The sequence below is a fragment of the Odocoileus virginianus genome, chromosome 31, assembly GCF_023699985.2.
Source record: "Odocoileus virginianus isolate 20LAN1187 ecotype Illinois chromosome 31, Ovbor_1.2, whole genome shotgun sequence".
Taxonomy (NCBI): Eukaryota; Metazoa; Chordata; class Mammalia; order Artiodactyla; family Cervidae; genus Odocoileus; species Odocoileus virginianus.
In genome coordinates this window covers 16,699,522-16,717,940 of record NC_069704.1, presented here as the reverse complement: position 1 = coordinate 16,717,940, position 18,419 = coordinate 16,699,522, and the positions used below count along the sequence as shown (strand labels likewise).

Genomic DNA, 18,419 nt, shown 5'->3' with positions numbered 1-18,419 from the left:
GCAGCCATGAAATTAAAAGATGCTTGCTCCTTGGAAGAGAAGCTATGATCAACCCAGACAGCATATTAAAAAGCAAAGACATGACTCTGCCGACAAAGGTCCATCTAGTCAAAACTATGGTTTTTCCAGTAGTCATATATGGATGTCAGAGTTGAACCACAAAGAAAGCTGAGCGCTGAAGAATTGATGCTTTTGACCTATGTGTTGAAGAAGACTCTTGAGAATCCCTTGGCCTGCAAGGAGATCCACCCAGTCAATCCTAAAGGAGATTAATCCTGAATATTCATTGAAAGGACTGATGCTAAAGCTGAAACTCCAATACTTTGGCCATCTGATGAGAACTGACTCATTGGAAAAGACTCTGATGATGGGAAAGATTGATGGCGGGAGGAGAGAGGGATGACAGAGGATGAGATGGTTGGATGGCATCACCGACTCGATAGACATGAGTTAGAGCAAGCTTAAGGAGTTGGTGATGGACAGGGAAGCCTGGCGTGCTGCAGTCCATGAGGTCACAGAGTCAGACACGACTGAGCAACTGAACGACTGACTACAAATCTACAGATTGTGCACATTCTTTAACCCAAAAATTGTGTATTTGGAAATTGAAGATATGTGAGAATATTTTGTTGTGAACCAGAGTTTTGTTCATAATCATAAAATATTGCAACCAACCTAAATATCCAACACAGAGAATCAGGTAAGCAAATTACATCGACACCTGTTCTTCCCCTGGTCCCTCCTCTCTCGATAAATGGAACCATCATTAAACCAGTTGCTCAAGCCAGAAACCTAGGATCATTTAAAATTTTCCTCCTTCTCTTCCTACTTTTCATTCCAAGTCTTATCATTTTCGAAAATACACAGGGTATCATCTTGTAGATGTATTAACTTAAGCAGGTAACAGGCACCATCAAGCCCAAAAGCCAGTAAGGAAGATTGAATGCTTCCAAGTGTTTACTCACCACCAATAGAGGAAGATGTATCCTCTGCTCATTCCTGGGCAGTGACTAGGGAAAATAAGGAGAAAAGTAAGGCGTTGTTTTGTTTTTTAAATATCTATTTAGGCCATGTTGGGTCTTAGTTGTGGCACACATCGTTGCATCATGTAGGATCTTTCGCTGCTGTGCACAGACTCTCTAATTGTGGTGTTCGGGCTCAGTAATTGCAATACATGGGCTTAGTTGCTCTGTGCTATGTGGAGTCTTCCCCGATCGGGGATTGAGTCCACTTCCCCTCCATTGCAAGGTGGATTCTTAACCTCTGGACCACCAGGGAAGTGCCTAGGAGGCATTGTTTAAGAAGCCAGCTAATTGGGTGTGGATGACTCCACAAAGATCATGGAAGATGAAATTCATCTGAGAACCATGGACAAGAAAGAATCAGGAAACACTGATCCAGGATTGTATTGATACATGTAAATCATACATACAGTACTGTACTGATAATTTAAGATATTTTTCGAAGTTAATTTTGACTCGATGGGATCAGTATCACCTTATGACCCTGAGCCTCAGGGTCCTCACCTGAGGCGAGTCCACTCAAAGCCCATTTCTTCCCCCTGAGACCGCACAGGACTCCAGAACTCCCTGTTCAAACAAGGTCTGCGTGGCTCTCTTCTCCAGGTACTTCCTCCTAAGGGTAGATCAAGTCCGTGGTAGATGGTGTGGATGGAGCTTGGATTAGTGGGTTCGGGAGCAGGGTCTTTGTTTGTCCTCTTGCCTCAGCCCTGAAAATGTCAGCAGCCACCTTGGGTGAGGACTTCCCTTGTGGCTCAGCTGGTAAAGAATCCACCTGCAATGCAGGAGACCTGGGTTCAATCCCTGGGTTGGGAAGATCCCCTGGAGAAGGGAACGGCTACCCACTCCAGTATTCTGGCCTGGAGAATTCCATGGACCGTATAGTCCATGGGGTCACAAAGAGTCAGACACAACTGAGCGACTTTCACTTCACGTTGGATGAGATGCTTACTACTGACTGTTGGGACTAACCAACTCCCCATGCCATTATGGGGCTTCCCAGTTGGTGCTAATGGTAAAGAATATGCAGAAGACACAAAAGATTCGGGTTCAATCCCTGGGTCAGGAAAACCCCCTGGGGTGGGAAATGGCAACCTGCTCCAGTATGCTTGCCTGAAAAACTCCATGGACAGAGGGCCCTGGTGGGTTACAGTCCACGGAACCACAGAGAGTCAGATGTGACTCAACGGCTAAACACGCACGCACACCACACATACCGCTGAATCTCATGTCCAGCTATGACCTCAACACTACTGCAAGTCCGCCAGGATCTCTCGTTTGGGTTTTTGCTGTGCTTCCCTAACTAGTCTCACATCACATCCCACACTTTTCCTCCCCAATCCATTCTTTGACACATTACAGGCAGAGTGGGCTTTTCTAAAATAGAAATCAGACCATGTTACTGGCACAGACAGAAAGTACCTACTCCCTGCCACGGCTGAGAAGCCCTCTGGCTACATCTGTCCCAGCCTCATTAAGCGTGAGCCCCAGTGATGAACCCCCTTTCAGTTTCCCATACTTCCTGCGAATTTTTCCACTTCAAGGCCTTCCTATGCACGGCTCTCTCTGCTTAGAACATTCTTCTCAGTTTTCACATGACAGGTTCTTCATCCTTCAAGTCCAAAAATTTTCCCCCAGGTAGACCTTCTGCACTCAACTGTATATGCCTATTTTTTTTCCCTCCTAGTATCCGTTATTTTTTTTTTCCTTCATGGCATTTTATCACAAAATAGGCTTCAGTATTCCTTTTTCTTGTTTATTTGTTTAGTGCCTGTTTCCCCCCTCATCAAATTGTAAGCATCATGATTATAATGTGTATATCAGAATTTAGCACAGCATAGTACATCTATGCAATTAAGTATTCTATATAATTGAATATTATTTAGTCAATAAAAACAATGTTTTCTATGGATATTACTGGTATAGAAATTTGGACATGATATAATTTTAAATGAAAACAAGGTCATATAGTAATATATAATCTCATTTGTCTTTTATAAGTGTGAATGTATGCTACATATGTTTACAAATTTGTGTATGTGTGTGTGTTTAAAAATTCTGCAAGGTATAACAGTGGTTATCTGGGTTGGAAAATTGTGAGTGTAGTTTATTTTCTTAATTTTGCTTATTTTTAAAAACACTGATTGTGTATTATCTTCTTAAGAACATATTTTAATTTTTTAACTAAATAAATACCTCCTACTACCTGTACAGAAACTATTCCAGTAACCTGACATTTTACCTGGAAGCAGTCTAAATGTCCAGCTTAAAGGGAATGTTGAACCAGAAGATGGAACATCCATTCAACAAAATGCTAGGCAGCCATTAAAAATCATTGTGACCAATGTCACAGCATGGTAAATCCTAATCATATAACATTAACTCAGAGATGAATAGAAAATATGATGAAATAATAGAAATAACTTTTAAGTGATGTCATTGCTTTGGAGTGATAGATTTTTTTTGTTTGCTCTCCAAACGTCCTGTACTAACAGTTTTTACAATTAACTTTTTTATTTTTAAAGGAAGTATGTGTTTTAACAACATATATATGATCTCACCTTGTTACATGTTATTTTTCTTTGGTAAGAATATTTGTGTTATATAGTCTTTGTATACAGGCTACATTAAAAAAAAAAAAAAGAAAATCTCAAATATCCTGGGATATGTAATGCATCATGCCTTCCACAAGGTGGCAGTGTCATTGTATTAAGCAGCTTTGGAGAGCTGGCTGGGATTACCTAGTTCAGTTCAGTCGCGCTGTCGTGTCCGGCTTTTGCGACCCCATAGACTGCAGCACGCCAGGCTTCCCTGTCCATCACCAACTCCAGCAGCTTGCTCAAACTCATGTCCATCCAGTCGGTGATGCCATCCAACCATCTCGTCCTCTGTCGTCCCCTTCTCCTCCCGCCTTCGATCTTTCCCATCATCAGGGTCTTTTCAAATGAGTCAGTTCTTCGCAACAGGTAGCCAAAGTAATAGGAGTTTCAGCTTCAGCATCAGTCCTTCCAATGAACGTTCAGGACTGATTTCCTTTAGGATGGACTGGTTGGATCTCCCTGCAGTCCAAGGGACTCTCAAGAGTCTTCTCGAACACCACAGTTCAAAAGCATCAATTCTTCGGCGCTCAGCTTTCTTTAGAGTCCAACTCTCACATCCATACATGGTCACTGGAAAAACCATAGCCTTGACTAGACGGACCTTTGTCAGCAAAGTAATGGCTCTGCTTTTTGATATGCTGTCTAGGTTGGTCATAGCTTTTCTTCCAAGGAGAGCGTCTTTTAATTTCATGGCAGCAATCACCATCCGCAGTGATTTTGGAGCCCCCCAAAATAAAGTCAGCCTCTGTTTCCACTGTTTCCCCATCTATTTCCCATGAAGTGATGGGACCAGATGCCATGATCTTGGTTTTCTGAATGTTGAGTTTCAAGCCAACTTTTTCACTCTCTTCTTTCACTTTCATCAAGAGGCTCTTTAGTTCTTCGCTTTTTGCCATAAGGGTGGTGTTATCTGCATATCTGAGGTTATTGATATTTCTCCCAACAATCTTGATTCCAGCTTGTGCTTCCTCCAGCCCAGCGTTTCTCATGATGTACTCTGCATATAAGTTAAATAAGCAGGGTGACAATATACAACCTTGACGTACTCCTTTCTGTATTTGGAACCAGTCTGTTGTTCCATGTCCAGTTCTAACTGTTGCTTCTTGACCTGCATACAGATTTCTCAGGAGGCAGGTAAGGTGGTCTGATATTCCTATCTCTTTAAGAATTTTCCACAGTTTGTTTGTGATCCACACAGTCAAAGGCTTTGGCATAGTCAATAAAGCAAAAGTAGATGTTTTTCTGGAACTCTCTTGCTTTTTCAATGATCCAATGGATGTTGGCAATTTGATCTCTGGTTCCTTTGCCTTTTCTAAATCCAGCTTGAACATCTGGAAGTTCTCAGTTCACATACTGTTGAAGCCTAGTTTGGAGAATTTTGAGCATTACCTTGCTAGTGTGTGAGATGAGTACATTTGAGAGGTACTTTGAACATTTTTTGGCATTGCCTTTCTTTGGGATTGGAATGAAAACTGATGTTTTCCAGTCCTGTGGCCATTGCTGAGTTTTCCAAATTTGGTAGCATTTTGAGTGCAGCCCTTTCACAGCATCATCTTTTAGGATTTGAAATAGCTCAACTGGAATTTCATCACCTTCACTAGCTTTGTTCGTGTGATGCTTCCTAAAGCCCACTTGACTTTGTACTCCAGGATGTCTGGCTCTAGGTGAGTGATCACACCATCATGGTTATCTAGGTCATCAAGATCTTTTTTGTACAGTTCTTCTGTATATTCTTGCCACCTCTTCCTTAATATCTTCTCCTTCTGTTAGGTCCATACCATTTCTGTCCTTTATTGAGCCCATCTTTGCATGAAATTTTCCCTTGGTATCTCTAATTTTCTTGAAGAGATCTCTAGTCTTTCCCATCCTGTTGTTTTCCTCTATCTCTTTGCATTCATCACAGAGGAAGGCTTTCTTATCTCCCCTTGCTATTCTTTGGAACTCTGCATTCAAATGGGTATATCTTTCCTTTTCTCCTTTGCCTTTAGCATCTCTTCTTTTCTCAGCTATCTGTAAGGCCTCCTCAGACAACCATTTTGCCTTGTTGCATTTCTTTTTCTTGGGGATGGTCTTGATCACTGTCTCCTGTACAATGTCATGAACCTCCGTCCATAGTTCATCAGGCACTCTGTCTATGAGATCTAATCCTTTGAATCTATTTGTCACTTTCACTGTATAATCGTAAGGGATTTGATTTAGGTCACACCTGAATGGTCTAATGGTTTTCCCTACTTTCTTCTATAGTCAGAATTTGGCAATAAGGAGTTCATGATCTGAGCCACAGTCAGCTCATGGTCTTTTTTTTTTTTTTTTTAACTGATCATGCAGCTTTTATTTACCACTTAATACCTCTTTGGGCATTGGAAAAGATTTTCCTTTCAAGACTAAAAAATATGGAACGCTTCATGAATTTGCGTGTCATCCTTGCACAGGGTCCATGCTAATCTTCTCTGTATCGTTCCAAGTTTAGTATATGTGCTGCCAAAGCAAGCACTCCCGGTCTTATCTTTGCTGACTGTATAGAGCTTCTCCATCTTTGGCTGCAAAGAATGTAGTCAGTCTGATCTCGGTATTGACCATCTGGTGATATCCACGTGTAGAGTCTTCTCTTGTTTTGTTGGAAGAGGCTGTTTGCTATGAGCAGTGCATTCTCTTGGCAAAACTCTGTTAGCCTTTGCCCTGCTTCATTTTGTACTTCAAGGCCAAATTTGCCTGTTATTCCATGTATCTGTTGACTTCCTACTTTGCATTCCAGTCCCCTGTAATGAAAAGAACATCTTTTTTGGATGTTAGTTCTAGAAGGTCTTGTAGAGCTTCACAGAACTATTCAACTTCAGCTTCTTTAGCATTACTGGTTGGGGCATAGACTTGGATTACTGTGATATTGAATGGGTTGCCTTGGAAACAAACAGCGATCATTCTGTTGTTTTTGAGATTGCATCCAAGTACTGCATTTTGGACTCTTTTGTTGACTATGATGGCTACTCCATTTCTTCTAAGGGATTCTTGCCCCAGGAGTAGATATAATGGTCATCTGAGTTAAATTCACCCATTCCAGTTCATTTTAGTTCACGGATTCCTAAAATGTCGATGTTCACTCTTACCATCTCCTGTTTGACCACTGCTAATTTATCTTGATTCATGGACCTAACATTCCAGGTTCCTATGCAATATCGTTCTTTGCAGCATCGGACTTTACTTCCATCACCAGTCACATCCACAGCTGGGCATTGTTTTCGCTTTGGCTCCGTCTCTTCATTCTTCCTGGTGTTAATTCTCCACTCTACTCTAGTAGCATAGTTGGCACCTACCAACCTGGGGAGTTCATCTTTCAGTGTCTTATCTTTTTGCCTTTTCATACTGTTCATGAGGATCACCTAGTGCATTGCATTATTCCTAATATTATTTTTCCTGATATTTGATCTTGATTTATGGTGACATTTACATTCCTTTTAAGTCCCAGAATTGTAATATCTTTTATGGTGTTTATTTTTAAATTATAAGTTAAATAATTCCTCTCCCTTCACTACTACGTTGCTCATAAATCTTTTCCATTTTAAAAAATAACGATCAAAGAATATCTGCTATTTCCTAAAAGCCTTTTTATGAATGAGTCCTCATTTACTCTTGCAGAGGAGATGTTCTTCCTTTTTCACATATGAGAAAATAGAAGCTAAAGGAAGATAGGTAATTTGTCCAAAGTTACACAACTCTTTTTTACCAGAGTCAGAATTCAAGCCCAATCTCTAGAAAGAATTTGTTAAATAAGTAAATTGGAAAATAAGTGAACAAATGAGTCAGTATGTTGTATCTCTGTCTGCCTATCTGTCTACTAACTATCTGATTCAACTTAAAGTTATATGGGGAGTTCCCTGGTGGTATAGTAATTAGAATTTCAGACTTTCACTGCCATGCCCCAAGTTCAACCCCTGGTGGGGGAATTGAGATCCCACACACCATGTGGTGTGGCAAAAAGAAAAAAAAAGGTTATATGAAACTAATAGCGATGGTTGTAATTTATAGTCCATTTAACCCCGTGGACTGTAGCCTGCCAGGCTCCTCTGTCCATGAGATCTCCCAGGCAGTAATACTGAAATGGGTTGCCATTTCCTTCTCTAATATGAAAGTAATACAATATTGTAAATCAACTGTACTTCAATAAAAATATAATAAATAAATAAAATGTTACAGTAAGTAAAATACACATTAAATAATTTCTATATAATATGATATATGTTTAACATGAAAAAATGCTTCTGCTTACTGTGATATTTGAGACTTTTCCCCTCTGGTATTAAATTCTTTGAAAGCTGCACTAATAGATTAACAATACTCTTCCACTTGAATCTAAGTACTATATTTTATTCAGTCTTTCTTCTATAATTGAGTTTAGCAATTGCCTCTCAAAATTAGGGGATTCACACCCACACACTCATCTATTATTGCTCTCGAAACATTTCTGGCTACCCTCCCTGCCTTCTCTCTATTCCAGTCACCAGACCTCTTGGCCCCTTGCTGTTCTTCATGCAAGCAGGTTATCTCAGGGCCTTTGTACTTGCTGACATGTCTCCTGCCCTCATGTGCTTCAGGTCTCACTGCAGATGTGACCCTATCTGTGAGGCTTTCCTTGAACTACTTATGGAAACAGGTAAACTAACTCTACCACCATATTCCCTGTCTCAGTTAATATCCCTTATTTTTCTGTATAGCACTTATTATCCTTTGACATAAAATGATTTCTTTGCTATCTGTCAAAAAGATCTCTGTGGTTTTAATTAGAAGGCTATTAGGTATTTAAATTAATTTGGAAAAAATAATTATTCCCATGCAGAACTTTGATATTGTCTCAATTTTGTTTGAATCTTCTTTTGTGTCTCTTAGTGTGTGTATGCCTTAATTACAGTTCTTATAGCGTGGGGCTAAATTTCTTACCAAAGTTTTTGATAGTTTTATTTTTATGAGATATAACTTACATATCAGAAAGTTTACATTTTAGTGTATGATTCATGGTTTCTAGCATCATCACAAAACTGTGCAACCATGACTGTGATCTAACTCCCCAACTCTTTAATCATCCCCAAAAGAAACCCCATACCTTTCTTCAGCCTGTGCCTCTTCCCCTCACTCAGCACCTGACAATCACCAATCTACTTTTTTTCTCTATGTATTTTCCTATTCTTGATATTTCATGTAAATGGAATCACACAATAGGTAGACTCTTTTGTCTGGCTTTTTTCACTTAGCATAACATTTTCAAGGTTTAACCAAGTTGTAGCATGTAGCAGTACTTCAATCCTTTTCATGACTGAATAATATTCATTTGTATGATATGCTACATATTGTTTATCCATTATAAGTTGACAAATATTTAGGTTGTTCACACCTTTTAACTATTATGAATAATACTGTTATGAACATTTGTGTACGAGTTTTTGTGTGGAAATATGTTTTCATTTATCTTAGGTATATACCTAGGAATGGAATTGTTAGGTCATATGGTTTAACTGTGTTTAACTTTTGGATGAACTGCCAAACCATGTTACACAGCAGCTGTACCATTTTACATTCCCATTTATGTATGAAGGTTCCAGTTTTTCCATATCTTTGACAATATGTGCTATTTTTCATATTTTTTATTGTAGCCATTTTCATGGGTATAGTGTTATCTCATTTTAATTTTGTTTTGCATTTTCCTAATGACTAATGATTTTAGGCACCTTTCCATATGTTTTTTAGCCATTTGTACATCTTCTTAAGATGAATGTTTATTCAGGTCATTTGCCCATCTTTTAATTGGGTAAATTGTCTTTTTGTTGTTGAGCATAAGAGTTCTTTACATAGTATGGATACCAGATCCTTATCAGATATCTGATTTGGAAACATTTTCTCCCACTCTGTGAGGGTTTTTCTCTAAAAGTCTCCTTGAAAGCATAAAAGTTTTCAATTTTAATGAAGTCCAATTATCTGTTTTTTTCTTTGGTAGCTTGTTCTTTTCTTGCCATATATAAGAAACCATTACCTAGGTTGTAAAGATGTAGTCTTTCATTTTCCTCTGAGAAATTTATAATTTTAGCTACATAAATCTTTCAGCTATTTTTAGTTAATTTTGTACATGGTGTAGAGTATGTGTTCAACTTTCTTCTTTTACCTGTGGATGTCCAGTTGTCCAGTCACCATTTGTTCAAAGACGATACTTTCTCTATGAAATGGTCTTGGCAGTCTTGTCAAGGTCAAAATCAGTGGACTATGGACGCATGGATTTACTGCTGGACTCATAGTTCTATTCCACTGGTGTTTATGTCTTTGCAGAATTTTTGATAAATACTTGTGTGAACTGCGTACATTTTGGTCTCTAACAAGTACCTGGAGTGTAGTTGAACTGGCCCAGGCTTCTTACCTGTCACCTGGCTTGGGTAGGAGACTGACATCTCCTCTGAGACATGAGGATCTTAAGAGGAACACATACCTGATAAGAAGGTGTAGAACTCTAATTCCACGAGTCTACTTAGAGACAAATTGACAAATTAGGTCCACATTCCATCTTCTACAGTATGGTTAAAAGAATTTGAAGCCTTGTCAATTTTAGGCAAATACTCATCCCGGCATCTGGTAAGTGTTGAGACCCTCCTCTGTACCATGCACAGTAAAGCAGGTTTTAATACGAGAACTTTTATTTCTCCAATATAAACTAGTTGCAGAGTTACCAAAAACAGTAAGTTAACTTTATTTTTTGGTCAAAAACCATTGAATGGGAGCTCTAGTTCATGAACAGTTGATTATAGCTCTTTTCTTTGTGAATAATTATCTAGAAGGCCAACTACAGTATCTGTTCAGGCCACTCCTTGTTAAAGGTAATAAAATCTTATCACTTGTATATAATAAAATGCTTGTCCTTCTGTTCCATTCTGTTGAAGATTGTGGGGGAGGATCTGCAAGATTGCATAAAACTTATCCAAAATTATATCAGATTATTAACAAGTGACATAGAAAGAAAGGGGCAGCGACAATGATCCCTGGGCCTGGAAACTTTGTCTGTCTTTAGATCAAAGCTCTGTTGCACTACGGTCTGCTAGAACAACCAAAGACTGCGCCCTCACTTCATCTTTACTGATGCCAGAGATTCTATAGTAGCATAGTCCAGTTTGTGTCTGGTAATGTTTAATCCTGATGACAGCCAGAACAAGAATCATCACTCTGAACCCTGGAACAAAGATGGTTTTCCGCTCAACATCTCTGTTACAGTGCATTAAAGTGAACTCACAAAGATGGATCAGACTTTTAAATGAAATAATTCTTTCTTTAAGTTGTTTAAAATTGAGTCTTCCATTGGACGTTATAAAAATCGAAAAATTCTTCTTGTCAAAAGACAGCATTTAAAGAGAGGAAAGGTAAACCTCAGACTGGAAAAATGGTATTTGCAAAATACATTTGAAAAAGGACTCACCTAAAATGTATAAAGAGCTTCTGTATATCAATGAGATAAAGAAAGATAAGCCAAACAGTAAAAGACATGGATAGACATGTCACAAAAGAGGATAGTCAAATGCCCCATGAGCATATAAAATGATACCTGGCATCTTTAGTTAACAAGGACACGCAAATTAAAACCACAATGATACTGTATTGGTCTTTATCTTTCTGACTTACTTCACTAACACATATATATGAAATTTAGAAAGATGGCAACGATAACCCTATATGCCAAACAGAAAAAGAGACACAGATGTACAGAACAGACTTTTGGACTCTGTGGGAGAAGGCGAGGGTGGGATGTTTCGAGAGAACAGCATCGAAACATGTATATTATCTAGCGTGAAACAGATCATCAGCCCAAGTTGGATGCATGAGACAAGTGCTCAGGCCTGATGCACTGGGAAGACCCAGAGGGATCAGGTGGAGAGGGAGGTGGGAGGGGGGATTGGGATGGGGAATACATGTAAATCCATGGCTGATTCATGTCAATGTATGACAAAAACCACTACAATATTGTAAAGTAATTAGCCTCCAACTAATAAAAATAAATGGAAAAAAAAAATAAAACCACAATGAGACACTACTACCCACCCACCTGAATGGCTAAAATTTAAGATGTTGACTAGGTTGTGGAGCACCTGGAACTCTCATACACTGCTTATGGGAAAAGAAATAAAATAAGCACACTGGAAACTTTGGTTGTATTACTAAAGTTTAAAAATAAATAAATGTCCTAATATCCAGCAAGTCCATTCCTGGTTATGTACCCAACAGAAATGCATGCATATGTGCATTAAAAGAGAAGTTCAGTAATGTTCATGGAAGGATTATTTGTAAGAACCTCAAACTGGAAACATCTCAACTGTCCACAACAGTTGAATGGATAAATAAATTGTGGTATATTCATTCAGTGGCAAACCACACAGAGGCAAAAAAGAATGAACGATAGCTAACTTGAGAAAACATGCATAAATCTCAGAGATATAATGTTGAGCAGCAAGTTAGACACAAAAGAATACATGCAGTGTAATTTAGTAGTTAAATCGAGATTAAAAATAGGCAAAACTACAGTAAAAAAGATCAGAGCAGTGGTTACTTTAGGGAGTATTTTGACTGGGAGGATCAAGAGGGAGTCTTCCTGGGTGCTGGAAATAGTCTGTATGTCAACCACCTGTAAAAATTCATTAGCCATGTATTCTTAAGATGTGTACACTTTATTGTATTTAAGTTATAATTAAATTTTTTAAGGTATACCTAAAAAATTGTGTTTTCCAGACACCATCCTTTATTCTGGTAAGTCAGGCATTGTGATGTCCCTTCTCATCCCCAGCAGACAATTAAGGGGGAGTCTCTGAAGAGGGTAAAACAGGACATGGGGCGCCATCAGAAGCAGAGGGATCATAGTAAAGACAGGAGGTTAAGTGGAAGTCTGTACACTGAGTGCAGAGGATCTGAAGGCTCCTTCTCCCTCTGAGCTCTCAGAAATGTAGCAACCATGCCTTCAGACCCTAAGCGGAACACTGGAAGTTTATTCTCTGGGAAATCTGAGTAGGCCAAGGAAAAACACCTAAAGATGTTAACACCAGGAGTTCTCCAATGAAATGGCCCAGCCGAATCATCCTGTAGTGAAGTTCTTCAAAACCAACACCTACCCACAAATAAAAAGCTTTCCATTCGTTTTTAGCACCCTATTCTTTTTATTAAAATTGATGTACAGCTGATTTATGGGCTTCCCTGGTCGCTCAGCCGTAAAGAATCTACCTGCAGTGCGAGAGGCCCAGGTCTGATCCCTGGACGGGGAAGATTCCCTGGAGGGGGGCATGGCAACCCACTCCAGTGGTCCTGCCTAGAGAACCCCATGGACAGAGGAACCTGGCAGGCTGCAGCCCACAGGTCCCACAGAGTCAGACACAACTGAAGCCGCAGTTGTGCATAGGCAGCGGCAGCATAGCTGATTTACAGCGTTGTGTTAGTTCCTGGTGTAGAGCGAAGTGGGTCAGTCGTCCATCTGTACTACATGTACACATATATGTGTGTGTGTATATATTCCTTTTCAGATTCTCTTCTATTATAGGTTATTATAAGGCATTGAACATACTGAGTGCCCCATTCCTTTTTTTTAAAGGAATTTAAATTTTTGGTTGTCTTTATTCCTAATGACAAAGGAACATGATGGAATTTAGACCCACTGTCCACCCACCTATCCATCATCTAGGCAGCCACCATCTACCGGTCCATCATCCATCCATCCCTCTTATTTGTTCTTACTGAGCTTCTGATGGGTACTAGGAATGGCCAGGTCTGGGAATACATGGGTAAACAAAGCGGATATAATTCCTATGCTGATGAACTACATGTGTCCCATTCTTAATAACTACTAGACCCCTAAGGCAAGACTCTACCATGAAAGACTAACATAAAAAGAAAACAACAACAAAATGACTTGGAGGAAACAGACTGCAAAGTGTAAGAACACTTTCAGAGAAGATTGTTTTCATTAAAAAGTTGTGTTATTTAAAAGAGGAGAGGACATCCTTGGTGGTCCAGTGGCTAGGGCTCTGTGCTCCCAATGCAAGGGACCCAGGTTTGGTCCCTGATCAGGGAACTAGATCCCACATGCTGCAGTGAAGATCGAAGATCCTGTGTGCTGCAACTGAGACACAGTGCAGTCAAATAAATAAATACATAAATAAATATTTTTTAAGAAGAGGAAGATTCAGAGAACAGAGGTTGAGGGAGGGGAGGGAGGAAGAGGAAGACAAGGAAGGGGAGAAACGTCATACTTAGGAAAAGGGTCAAGAATCAGAACAACGATGGCTTTTCCAAGAGAGCACTGAAAGCTAAAAGTAAATGAAAAGACAGTTGCAAAATTCAGAGGAAAATGATCATAGAACTCTATGATCTATTCAAATGATGAAATAAATATGACGGTAGAATAAAGACACTTCAGATATGCAAGGGATTTACATGCAATCATACCAATCATCATCACCAAAGAAAATCAGTCACTCAATGTTTTCTACATAAAAAATAGAAAATAATCATGATAAACTATTTTTATTTCATGGAGGTACAGTGAGAAAAAATTAATAATCAAAAGAAGGCGTGATGAAATCTGAACATAATAATAAATGAGAAAAAGAATTTGAACCATTTGAATTTACTTTTTATTCAAGAAACATGTACTGAGAACTACTTTTTGCCAGCATTGTTTTAAATGATAAGGGTGCCTGTCCATCTGTTCTCTGTAGAGAATGACTCTTTGCCATCCTATGGACCATAGCCCACCAGCTTCTCTGTCATGGGATTTTCTTGGCAAGAATACTGGACTGTGCGATGCCATTTCCTCCTCCAGGGGATCTTCCTGACCCAGGGATCGAACCCACATCTCCTGCTTGGCAGATGGATTCTTTTTTTTTTTTTTTTGATCTTGCCTCCACTTTATTTTTTTTTATTTTTTATTTTTTTCCAATTTTATTTATTTATTTTTTTTCCTTTTTTTATTTTTATTAGTTGGAGGCTAATTACTTTACATCATTACAGTAGTTTTTGTTATACATTGAAATGAATTAGCCATGGATTTACATGTATTCCCCATCCCAGTCCCCCCCTCCCACCTCCCTCTCCACCCGATCCCTCTGGGTCTTCCCAGTGCACCAGGCCCGAGCACTTGTCTCATGTACCCAACCTGAGCTGGTTAGGCAGATGGATTCTTTACCACTCAGTCATCTGGAAAGCCCAGCATTTCTGTAAATGATGAGGGTACAGTGGTGAAGAAAACAGAAGTCTTTGCCCTCATAGAGCACTTTAGGGAAATGTTTAAATAATAATTACACATCTAATTAATGAAATATTATGCAACCATTGAAAAATACATGAATACCAGAAACACAGGAAATGTGTGTAATATGATGCAGGGTGAAAACAACACAAGCTGTGGACAAAGACAAAAAGGGAAGTCATAAGCCTGAAAATGGATATGCTAGGACAGCAAAATTATGACTATTTTTCTTTTCTCAAAATTCCCTTTAATTTTATACTGGGTTTTCTAAGAGACAGGGGAACATCAAAACCTAAGATGCTAAAGGATTATTGTATTTAAACTTAGGTGCCACCTAATAAATTCTCCCAAGAAGCTGTGTGATGCCTCTTCCTCAAGAAAGAGAAGGGGAAATTACCTATTCCTGATGGGAAAAACATGGCCACTTGCTTAGATGTTATCATAAACTTTTTATTTCTACTTCAGCTATGCAGAGAAAGATGAGAGTGTCGGAAAGAATGCAGATCCATTGTCAAATGGGAGGCTCAAAAGAGCAGTTAAACCTTGCCTGCTAATTAGTTCCATGGGTTAATGAGCTCTAGGAGCAAAGTGAGCAGACTCCCTTTAACTGAACCAGAGAAAACTCACTGGCAGCTTAAGGGCAGTTGGCACCATAGTTTTCCATACAGGACGCTAGTGTTCCTGGCCCATGAGAGAATAACACAGTGGTGATGTTTCTGAAGTACTTCCCACAGGTGGTAGTGAAAGCTCAATTTACACTATGCGCTTGTGTCAAGTGAGATTTCAGGAATCTCCATGTGAGTTACTGTGTAAAGAATTCCTTTATACTGTAGAGGAAGCAAGGATTTCTTGGATCAGCTGATTAGATGTTGTTGGACACGAAATCTGAGAAAAACATTCTGGGTTCCCAAGGTATCTAACACAAAGAGAAAACTCAGGAAGCCTCAAAATGAATGTTGTAATCATGCCTTGGGATGAGTTAGATGTTGTGAGTTTTTTCATGTTCAAGGGTAGTAGGAAAGATATTGCATCAGAGTGTCATATCAGATCTTATTCAATTAGACTATACATTTTGTTTATGTTTGGCTTTTTAAATAATATTCTAAACTTTAAAAATAGGAGGAAAGCTAACTGCAATGTTATTATGGAATCATGGAATAGTAAAGGACATTATGGGAAATTAAAGAAATATGAATAAAATATGGAGTTTAGTTAATAATTATGTACCAATGTGTTCATTAATTGTGATAAAGGTACCATAGTGATATAAGATGTTAATAATAGGGGAAGCTGGATGTGAAGGATATGGAAAGTCTCTGTAGTATCTTTGCAACTTTTCTGTAAACCTAAATCTATTCTAAAATTTAAAATTTTACTTAAATTTAAAATATATATAGGAGGAAAGAACTATTATCTCAATCTCAGACAAATCACAGCTTTGGCATAAGTCTAGTATTCAGGCTACATGACTGCAATTAAGCATCAACCACTAAGGGATATCAGTTGAGTCCCAGGTTCTGTTATTTTCAGCGACAGAGAAGAAAGTTGAAACTGCAAATCAAAATACTTAAAAATCATAAAGTATGGAACTTATAAGACAGCAAGGTTTAGATTTTGGTTGTGGAAAATAGGAAGTCACTATACATTCTTGAGTGAAGAGGTGATACAGTGAGAACAACAATTGAGGGATTTGTTCTATGAGCAGTCTGCAAAATGGATTGAAGCTGAAGAGAGGCTGAAGTAGGGGTATCAGTGAAGAGGTGATAATTGGCAGGTGAAACAAAAGCATTAAGACTAAACCCCTAAAATGAAACTTAGGGCAAAGGTTTCAAGCAATGTTACTCTTAGTGCTGCATACAACCTCTTTCAGGCACCTGGGGACAAGCAGAGTCTATCATGCAGATGGCTGTATCGGACGATCCCAGTTAGCCTTATTCCATTAGATATCTGAGGTCATAGACCCCCTTTCCTTGTCCCAGGGCCGCAGTTCTTAGTCTTCGTCAGGTCTGTGTGTTGTCACCTCTGCTTGTCCTGCATCAGCTCAGTACTTGTTTGCTAGTCAAACCTGAGTCAATGCTTCTTTTTGATTTTTATCCCATCCTAACGGATTTTTAAAAACTTTTCATCAGGAAAGGACTCAAACTTACAGAAAACTTGCAAGAATAAAAAGAGTATGCTGATAGACTTGTCACATCTATTGTTAAATGTTTCTCTCTCTAGGTATATATGAATATACATAAATGTATGCACATTTAACATTTTTAACTACTTGAGAATAATTTGCATACAGACTTTAGTCCTATTTCATTGTATATTTTCCTGAGAATTAGGACATTCTTTTACAAACCACAGTATAGCTGTCAACTTTGCTGCGTTCACTCAGTCACTGTTGAGTTGAACTCAATGACAGAACACCCATCATTCTAGTCTGACCTCTCCCATCACTGAGTCATGGGAGCGAGAAATTCAAAGTTTTATTTGAATTTCAGGTTTGGGTCTTTTACAGTATCACAGAATCAGATTTTTCAGATTAGTTTTGAATTTCATTCTTTATGGGTTTGACTCAGTTGTTCAGCTATTCTGAAAACGTCTTTATGAGAGAATAATACTGAAAGCAATAATGGCAAACACTAACCTAGCATTCATTACTGTCAGGCACTGTTCTAACACATTTAATCCTCACAGCAACCCTAAATAGGGACATACCACGATTGTCTCCATTTTACACATGGGGAAATGTAGGCACAGAAGTTGAATAATTTACCCAGAAACGAACAGCTCATAAGGGGGCCAAATCAGGATTTGAACCCAAGCTCTCATATCTCTTTCTTAATAGTTAATATAAATGTGTGTCTGTTAATCTAAATGTATGTCTCTCTCTGTGTATGTCTGTGTGTGTGCATGTTGAGCCTTCTTACATTTCACAGTGTCTTCTCTAAAGATGATCCCACACTATTTCTTGTTATTGATTGCTTTTCATTGTGTCGTGTTCCCCTAGGAGAGATGCATTCATTATCTTGATGTGTTTATTTTTCAGCTGAGGCGAAGGTGACTGGTCCCAGGAGTCCGGAAGGATGGACTCAGAGGAGGCTGTTTTCATGAGGTTCTCCCACTCACCAGCTGTTGAGAGTCTATGGATGAAGAGCAGGATCTTATTACTTCAGTGGAAGCCTGTGACCATGATCCCAGCCACCAGTAGCCAAGAGGACTTGGTAGAGTGCGGCTGCCTAATAAATGATTCATCAGAAGCATTTGATACAAATGTGTTGCAGCAGCGTCTTGAAATTGAGTGTTGCCTTCTTATCTAGGCTTGTGTTTGTTCGGAGATCCCCACTGCCTCTCACTTCCATGCCAGTACTGACCTGAAGGCTGGGTCCACAGTGGATTCTCATGCAGGCGGGCTCTGTTTGGCTGCTATTTATAAAGCCGGTGTGGGTTAGTAACTATTTATTGAGTGCCAGTTCCGTGCCAATTGTTACTGCTTTACAAACACTTAATCCTCATGCAAACCCTGTTGCCTGAGGTTGTACCTGTTATTTCCATTCT

The 18,419-nt window shown here is 39.0% G+C and overlaps 1 protein-coding gene and 1 non-coding gene across 2 annotated transcripts in view; one reads left to right on the top strand and one right to left on the bottom strand.

Annotated features, from left to right (window-relative positions):
- The window catches only part of SLC44A1 (solute carrier family 44 member 1), a 208,509-nt gene extending 190,374 nt beyond the window's left edge, over positions 1-18,135 (top strand). The window contains exon 16 of the mRNA XM_020869461.2: positions 17,911-18,135. Coding sequence (XP_020725120.1) covers positions 17,911-17,925 — 15 coding nt within the window. The 3' untranslated portion in view covers positions 17,926-18,135. The remainder of the gene's footprint in view (positions 1-17,910) is intronic.
- Positions 6,007-6,113, bottom strand: LOC139032508 (U6 spliceosomal RNA). Its single transcript, XR_011485050.1, has one exon. It is a non-coding gene; the product is annotated as a U6 spliceosomal RNA (small nuclear RNA).
- Positions 18,136-18,419: the final 284 nt, after the last annotated feature.